This window comes from Carassius gibelio, chromosome B18, assembly GCF_023724105.1.
Source record: "Carassius gibelio isolate Cgi1373 ecotype wild population from Czech Republic chromosome B18, carGib1.2-hapl.c, whole genome shotgun sequence".
In the NCBI taxonomy this organism is placed as follows: domain Eukaryota; kingdom Metazoa; phylum Chordata; class Actinopteri; order Cypriniformes; family Cyprinidae; genus Carassius; species Carassius gibelio.
Genome location: NC_068413.1, coordinates 7765478 through 7774909, shown reverse-complemented (window position 1 = coordinate 7774909; position 9432 = coordinate 7765478). Strand labels below are relative to the sequence as shown.

Sequence of the window (9432 nt, the reverse complement as noted above, 5' to 3'; positions counted from 1 at the left end):
GGTGGTGGGGTTGTCACAGTATCAACAAAACTATTAAGCAGCACAACTGTTATTATGTAAACTGTAAATATATTTAAAAAAAATGCTTCATGATCACCAAATCAGCATATTAGAATAATTTCTGTAAAATCATGTGACACTTAAGGCTGAATGGCTGCAAAATTCAGCTTTGCCATCACAGGAATAAATTACATTTTTATAATATATCAAAACAATAGACCTAAGAGAGTGAAACAAATAGAAACACATACAGTAAACTGTAATTTTAATGAACTTTTATTACCATAATATAAAATAAACAATTGCAACTCTGCATGTGGCAATGTGGACTAAACCACAGCTAGAGAGCATTAAACAGCTTTGCTGCAAAGCACAAAGACATAGTGTTAGTATGTCGACCATAACATCTCTGTCAAAGTCATGAGAGTATAATACTGTCGAGATCTGTGGCCTTCATATTCACAATGACAAGAGATGCTAAGACAAAATAAGAACAACTACTGTTTAATCACGAGGTTTCTTAAATTATTTTTGAAAGGACAGACAACTTTTCCACAACAGTCTATAATTGCGGCTGATATTTTTTTGTTCCAATAAAAAATAAAATAAAAACAAATTCACGAAGTAACTGGCTGTACTGTTATAGGTTAAAACTGTTGAGATCAGCACTATTAGAATAAGTTCAGAGTTCACATGGTCCAAGATATGTTGGCTGCATGTTCCTTCGCCTTCATCCGCAGCACAGCAATGCTGGAGGACCGCCGTTCAAACTCAGGTTTGGTCTCGAACGCAGCGTGACTGTTCGCTGAAGGCGCCAGAAGTGAATCGGCGAAGAAGTTGTTGAGAGACATTCCAAACTGATTTTGCTGGTGATTGGGGAATCCCACGTAACTGTGCTCGCCGGCTCTCGGCGAGTGGGGATAGGGAGACGTCACGCAGGGAGGGGAACCGCGTGGGATCATGCAGGACGAGACTACAGAGCTGCCTGCAGTGGGACCTGTCCATAAGTTGTTGGAAATCTGTGTGGAAGGAGGAATAACGTAAAATCAAAATGAACTATAAAATCACAACACTTTAGGGCTTCTCAACTATAATAGTTAACCCTGCACTCTCAGAAAAAAGGTTTTTTGTACCTTATTAACCCCTAAAGGGGGAATATTAGTATGTTAAAGGCACATGTTAGTACCTATGGTGTGCATAGTAATACCTTAATGATACATATTAGTAGACTACCTTTTGAAAGTGTAATGTTCCAGTGGCAGCTTTTGAATTATTATTTTTTTACTCCGAGTGTAGGTCATTCTAAAACACAGGTAAACCTGATCCTGGGTAATCTTGCTTTTAAGTTTCACACTGCTCATATGTTACCCAGGGCTAACTGACGTTTCACACAGTACATTCCTAAACCCGGTTTAATGTTCTTATTTCCATATGTTGGGTGTCATTGTTTAAACAAACGCAGCACTTGATCTGTTTTCATAAATGCTGTTGACTAGCTATAATATTTTTTTTTTCATGAATAGACATTATACTGGGGCAGGAAGTCACGAAGCAAAAAAATCCATAATCAAAATAAAGATATCCAAATGTTTGGAAATTCATGGTAAATACACATAGATTGTGATTTGGAAAGTTAACTCGATTTTAAAATTTAAATCGATGCATTTTAGTATGCCTGGGAAAACGCTTCGTTATAAACCGCGATGACATCATATCAGATACACCCTCAATCTACATTAAAATACAGTCACAATTATGTCCAAGACTTTAAATAAATCCAGACCAGGCTTTTAAGAACAAACCCTGCAGCCCGCAAAAATGTATTTGTGTTTACCACAAAAATCTGGGCATAAGGCAAACACAAGGCTTAGCACCCACCCACCTCTCCTTACAACATGCCAGGTGCAATAAAGACCTCTCCTATAAAGGCACACACTTTTTTATGTGACTATGGAAAACACACAAGTGAGGAATCTACTCTCTGATGAAGGAAATTGAGGTCCCGTGGTGCCATCTAAATCTTCATCTCCTATAGCTTTTGTCAGTTAGCGTGAGGCAGCTCTCTGCAGTCTGACTGACTACACACACGTCAAAACAGTTTAAAGCGTTGTCAACAATTCATGCATTGTGTTTGAGTCTGTAAGGACCATATGCTATTCGCTGAAATTTGGTCAAATGTTTTGTGACTTTACAGTCAAATTTTCTAATCACACACAACAGTAAATACTTTGTCACCTTGAATAATAGGTCATGAAACCTACTTATACAATGTATAAATGTGATTTTTTTTTAGACATATATATATGTGTCTAAGCACAATAAAAAGTATGGTTTGCTAAAAACACCAGGGAAAGTATTCTTTTACATTTGAGTGGTGACCTAATAGACAGCCGTGCACTGGTTGATTTTATTTTTTGCCAATGTTTTTGTAAAACCATGGTGTAGATAAATAAAATGAATCACCTGTGAGTAGCTGTCTGTCCGGGGCAGCATTGATATGTCATAGGTCGCTGCAAAGTGGCTTTTGGCCTGCTGGATCTGTCCGTATCTTTCTCGCTTTCTCCACTTGGCTCTTCTGTTCTGGAACCATACCTAAAAAATAAAAAGAAAAGTTATTTTTCCATGATGTAAAATTGTTGATTAATATCAAGTTAGAATTTTACATAAGCACAAATTTACAGAAAAAGTTTTATATTATTATTTGTTTTTTTTTTGTAATGTAGCCTTCTTTTTATTAAAACATTTTGGTGTAGTGTAAATGTGAAGCCATAAATTCAGGGCTGTGAGATTAAGTTCATCAACTTTATCTGTTATAAATGTCAGGTATGTAAAACGTTGTCATCATTTTTATCACATTTAATTTTTATTAGTTTTATAGGGCTAAACTTAATTAATCGGTAATTACAGTCATTTACTTTTGGAAAAGAGGAAAAAACAGTGCTTGCTGTACGGCATCTTTAGCACCACTTTCATTTTAACTTCAACGATTAAGGCAAAAAGTCCGTTTTTTTTTTATGAGAATTACTTCTAGAGACAACTAAGGCTTTTTAAACCTCAAATGTAATGACGTTATTCTCAGAAAGGACTTAAATTAGCATTGACAATTATGAAGTATAAAAACATCCAGGGAAACTGAGAGAATCATCACAAATGAAAGTGAGCCGTTACCTGAACCCTGGCCTCCGTGAGCTCTGTTCTCATGGCCAGTTGTTCTCTCACATACACATCTGGGTAATGGGTTTTCTGGAAGACTTTCTCCAGTTCCTCTAGTTGAGCGCTCGTGAAGGTCGTGCGATGGCGTCTCTTCTTGCTGCTCGACACGTTGCTGTCGCATTTTTCGCCGATGTCGTCCAGGTCTGTTTTGTCTGGTCTGCAGCAGTTCTCCATCGCGTGCAGGCTGCTGTCTTCAGTTTTAGGAGCGCAGTAATTCACGCCTGAATCTGATCATTAAAACTCGAGTAGTTAACACAAGAATACACAAAATTTTAGCAGCACCCTATCTTAAACTACATCTAAAACTTTAAACCTTTTTTAAACACTAAATAATTGTCTCATAAAAACACCCGAATGGAGTAATTTTACATCGTATGATCATTTTAAAAATGACAAAAAACCTTAAGACCATAAATTTGGATATAAGCCTATTTGCATAAAAATAAGAAAATGCTCATGGATATTTATCAACGGCCAATGTAACTTTATAATGAAAGGAAAGTATTTGAATATAGCCTAGACCTGTGTAGTAGCTATTTGCCCATTTAGTTCATGTAGGCTACAATGAGGTTAAAATTATGTTTAGGCTATTTATTTGAATATTCAGCTTCAAATTTAAATAAATAAATTATTTGCAGCTTTAGATTTACGAATTACTTTTTTAATGAAAAGGTACCAAACAATTAGGCTAGTGGATAGGATTTTTTTTTTAAATAATAATAACAAAGTTTATTTAAAGTTATAAAGAATTAGACAAAGGCCACGTTCCATTAAAATGTTAAACCAATTTTATTTTTTTATCTTTCTCAACTTTTGAAAAACTATTTGTAATTGTTAGAAACAAACAGATCTTTTTTTTAATGCTAATCTTACAAAGGCTACTAAATCTGCTATATGTACTTTTTTACATTTACTTCAAACAAGTGATTTCATCAATAAAAAGCCTACAACTGCTAGTACCCTAAATGGTAACACATTTCTTGTAGGAAATACAAAACTGGCAATAGCTTCTAAATCCGACGTAATCTGGTTTTCTTATTTTGTTAAAAAATGAAAGTTATTAAATTACTTTTATAGATTGGTGCCAGGAGAACATTCTGTCATCCACAGAAGACTTTTGTATTTTCAGAAATCCACATAGAAAAGCACATATTTCGGTACTTTAAATAATCTAGACGACTCCAGCGCACTGACATGAAGAAACTCTTAAAACGTGATTAATATCTGGAGAGGCAAAAAACATATTTTACTGATCCAAGGTGTTGCAAAATCACCGAAGAATTTTAAAATGGTACGCAAAATGTTTTGTTACATTTAACAAAGAAAAAAAAAACTTTGGGTGTGTGTGTGTTTAAAGTCAGACTTACTGTTTTGGTTGTCACACGGAGACGATCTGTCCATGGTGGTGTGTTGATCATTGCTCTGCATCGAGAAGGCCTGGACGCATTTAGGTGATGTCTTGTTGTAGTACTGCACATTGTCTAAAGTCTCCATGACTTGGTCCATGTAGTAATCGCTGCCTTTAATCGCTTGACTTTTTAAGGAGAACTTGTCGCTCAAGTACTCCATCATGCTCCTCTGGCCTCGTCTCAAGCATGTAGCGCGTCAGTGGACACCATAAATGTTTTAGTGATGTCAAAAATGAAGCAATGCGGCCAATTATTTGTACAAGTCGTTAATTTGTCTTGTCTTAAAGAGACCGAGGGCCTCTCTTTATACGGCAAAGAGTGTGAGCTTCAAGCAGCCACCCAACTTCTGAATATGGAGAAGGTGAAACTCCACCCCCGCGCATTCACAAGCACTAAATAAGATTTATGAAACTCGGAGATGACCAGAAATTAAACAATTACACTTGCTTTCGCTTTCAGTGTGTTTGGATACCTCTAATGGTTATTTAACTGATAAATCGGACTCAAGCAGGGCGCTAGTGTTAAACCGTCTTAACAATATGAAGTAGCCTATTTCAGTAAACAGAAAAGTTGGAGACAGTTTAAAGAACAGCTATAGAGTATGTTATTTGTGAAGAACAGTGGAGAGTAAATCTTTAGGAGCAAAAATAAATATATTAAATAAAAATATTTTACGTTACTTTGTATAGCCAACCTGCAGTTATATTCTCTTTTTAAGTTAGCTTCTATAGCCTAATATGACGATGACTAACGTTTGTAAGAAAAAAAAGAAAAGAAAAGGAAAGTATGGCTACACTGCAAATAAGTATTTAGCATCCCATTTAACTTGGAAAATGGCATCTTTGTTCCAACGCATAACTGAGTGTTATTTAAACTACTTTTTTTGTTCATAATGGGGAAATAATTTTAAACTACCCAATTTTGGTTTTCCTGTTTATTTATTGTATTTTATTTAGCTAATTGTTTATTTTAATTTACGGTATACACATAAGGTTAGTTCCGCTTTGAATAGCTAGCATTACGGGACGGCATTTGGGAGGGTGACAAATACATTTAGACTACTTTTCTGAAGTTACATGTCATTAAATTACACAATGTTATTTAAACATTTTATTTAATCTATTATTAGAACTATTCGAAGGATTATAAAGCATCTTGTTTCAATAATCTTTAATATTTTAAATCGTCTTGTTAGCAATTATTTTTTAAGACGCCTAGCCTACACAAATATAAGTTTTCAGTTAAACAGTAAGAAGGTAATTACTACAGCATTGTTTTACATAATTACACATTTTTAACACATGTATTACTTTATAAACTAATCAACTTTTCTCACAATTTTAAAAATATATAGCTAGTCATTAGACTAATATGTTTACAAAGATTATGTTCTATATTAAGGGGAATGAATAGGCTATGTATGTAGGCTATATTATTTCATCCAACATCCAGGGCACAACAAAACTGTGTTTGCAGGTCTCATGAATGACAATATGAATCTTCCGAACAATAAACGAATAATAATATCACGACGGCATTCAGCGCATATAGCCAGCACAGAAATGCTGTTGCTATGACCTAAATAAAAATACAATAAAAATGTATCACGCAGATTTAAATGTGTGTTAAACATTTCCAAGTTGCATAGATTTTTTTCTAGAGGAAAATATGCTGTAAGAAAAACGATGACATGATCACACTAGCATAGCTAATATTAAAGAGCCTTTTACAGCGAACTTTATTCTGCTATTATCAATAGTTTAGCTCAGTTGACACGCTTGGGTTTAAAAAACAAACTCCACTGATAAGGCGAACAACGCAGAGCTTTACACACTCCGACAGTAACAGTGTCGACACAGTGAGCATGAGGCCGATTTTTGAATACGAGACTATAAAGCTCGGCACCGAAATGATTTTGCGACCACCTGAACGTGTATATTTCAGACAGGAAAGGCGTCATCCGATACCACCCTCACTCTAAAGAGTTTGTAAGAGATCACACATAGAGAAGCCCTCTCCTTTCTGCCAGCAAAACCTTACCACCTGCCAGGCTAGCCATATCTAAGGGTCACTTACAATGCTTGGGGTTTGATGGTGCCACTCCAAGAAAAAATGAAAATAAATAGGGGTGCTCTTAAGTAGCAGGGGGGTGTCTTATTAAGGCTCTGAAATGACCTTCTATTTGGACCCCTTGCTGAGGGGAAAATGTGAGAAATTCTCTGTGGTTTGTTGAAATTTTGTCTGCGGATTAAAATTAAAGCACATCAAAGTGCAGAAGATGCTATAAGTTACGGCCTAATTTCACTCAGTTAAGTTCAGAAGTACATCAAGAAATCAAAATAAGTGAGCATTAAAGATAGAAGAAATTTGAAACATTTGATCTGCCATTTGTTCCTTTTATTACAGAGTAAATATTCTCCATTTTGAGTCTTTTTTTAATCATTACTTTTTAATATTATTATTTTATTTTTTTGATTTTGCAGGCAGGCAACTTATGTTTTATATGTTTTAACAAACTGCAATTATTAATTTACATATGCTAACATAATGTTTATATCACATAAAAATATTCATACTGCCACCAAATTGTGATGATCCTTGCATGTCCCTGAAATTATCAAAAATATACAATAAGTATATATGTGTGTGTGTTATATAATATAACAATTATATAATTCAAAGTTCTCCTTAGTCTGAGCCATGTCAAATTGGTACAGAGAGATGTTAGTATTTTTCTTGATTATAAAGGTACATTTTTAAATCATATTAATGGTTTAGTACTGGCCACATGAGGCTTTCAGGCCACTGACATGTTTGCCATTGTTTATTGCCTCTCTCCGTTTTGTTCCTTCTCTCACTCTCTTATGTACAGAATGAATCTCGAGTGAAAGTCAGAGGTCAGTACGAGCGTGTCAGCTGGGTTTGTGTACATACGCCTTTGCAGTCACTTAAGTAATTAAAATGATAATAAACGGTTTGGCCACAGCCACTTCTTCCAGCTGCTGCGATCGAGCTGCTCAAGTCAGGCCAGATGCATTGAGCTTGCAAAGTCAAATTTGGTTTGAAAGGCCTCTTCACTTTAGTGTGAAGGATTATTCAATGAGTATTTTCTTTTCCCTATAATGTGTTCCCGGACAGTTAAATACAACGTAGTCTATTAGAAACTCAAACAAACCAATAGGTTTTATATGACTCTGAAGGGTTTTACTAACCGTATTCAGATCTGCTCTTGCTGGCACTTGAAAAGATTATCTCTCATGGTTTGCCTATGTTTTCTGTGGGTAACAACTGGCATGAATTACTCTCTGGCATCAGTCTGCGGATTCAGTCTGTTATTCTGAGATTCAGCTAAAGTGGAAACTTGGAAATGTACTGTCTTTGGAGTCCCACTATAACCTTTTTGCAGTCCTATAGTCTGTCTATCTATATACTTTATCTAGTCCATGTGCTCAGAAAAAAGGTACAAAATTTTCACTGGGGTGGTATCCTTTCAAACATTATCTTTTTATACCTTTTTTCTGAGAGTTTAAGTATATAATATATACTGTATACACACACACACACACACACACACACACACACATAGTTGCAAAGTTACTCATAGTCAGTATAGTGTAACCTTGTTTTATGCCTATTTACAGTATTTAATGTATATTTATGTGTATATAATTCAACAAGACAATACCACAGCAGTCAGCCAGTGTCTCTTAAGTACGAGACCTATGGGCCGTCTGCCCAAACATGATGCCAAAACTCCCACTAATAAGGCATCCCTTTAAAATATTTTACCATTTCTATAGCCATAAAAATGCGAGAATGTTCTTTTCCAATGACTGTTTTGAACACTCAGCTTTTTGAAATCCAAAGAAAAACACACAAACAAAGATATCCTTATCTGACACTAACACTAAAGAAAACACTTTTAACTCTGATGTATGCATTTCTTTTTACTTATTTTTCTGCCGCTTTTTGTAAGATTATAACATAGGTGTTTGAGGCAGAACTGTGTGTATAGCAAAACATTTATTGACAGTGAACTTTGATATATTGCTTTCAGTAAATGTGTATTGTCTTATTTTTAGCTTTAAGAACAACACAAATTCCCAGTATAAAGAAAAAAAAAAAACTAAATTAAAACAGGAACGAGCTGGTTTCTATTGCCTGTCATTGTCTGCATATTAAGCATGTCATTTGTAAATGGTTTCCACCAAGTCCATGGCTCGCAGTGCTCATGTTAAATGGAGTGATACTTGAAAGCAATACATATCCTGTGACTGCCTGCAGATATTTGGGCTATATCTCATCCATTGCTTCTAATTCATTTGCAGGAGAGGAAGCTGGATTTTAGTAAAAACAGCAGCTGCAAAGAATTTCAGCGGAGATCAAATGGGCATTGTAAGTCTTGTTAAGGGCTTACATCAACAAGACATCCATCACACTCTAAATATATACATGGACGCAAATACGAAGGGCGAAAACAAAAGAACAAACAGAATCAATATTATCTCAGTGCAACAAACACAAGCTGATGTAGTTATCTTTTTACTTGTTCAATTTGGCTCTCTTCTTTCCTCCACTCCAGCCTCCACTGTATAGTACTGGGTTGTCCCCAAATGAGATGCTTTCATTTGGATCGGAGCTGAATTGACTCATGTAGGTGATGGCACTTCTGTTTCTGTAGCGACAAAGATACAAAGATACAAATGCTAATACACCTGATAAGACTTTGACTGACATTTATGGAGTTTCCAACAAACACAGTTCTTTCAAACACATAAAACAAAGCAAGCTTTTTTTCTCTAGCTGATGC

General features: G+C 35.4%; 1 protein-coding gene across 4 annotated transcripts in view; it reads right to left on the bottom strand.

The window, feature by feature from the left end:
* Nucleotides 1-258: 258 nt before the first annotated feature.
* Nucleotides 259-9432, bottom strand: part of LOC127976926 (ALX homeobox protein 1) — a 31773-nt gene continuing 22599 nt past the window's right edge. For all 4 annotated transcript variants that reach the window (XM_052581508.1, XM_052581510.1, XM_052581511.1 and 1 more), the window contains 4 exons: nucleotides 4581-9297; nucleotides 3169-3440; nucleotides 2464-2592; nucleotides 259-1019 (listed from right to left, as the gene is read on the bottom strand). In XM_052581508.1, the coding sequence (XP_052437468.1) occupies nucleotides 690-1019; nucleotides 2464-2592; nucleotides 3169-3440; nucleotides 4581-4785 (936 nt within the window). In that variant the 5' untranslated portion in view covers nucleotides 4786-9297 and the 3' untranslated portion in view covers nucleotides 259-689. The remainder of the gene's footprint in view (nucleotides 1020-2463; nucleotides 2593-3168; nucleotides 3441-4580; nucleotides 9298-9432) is intronic.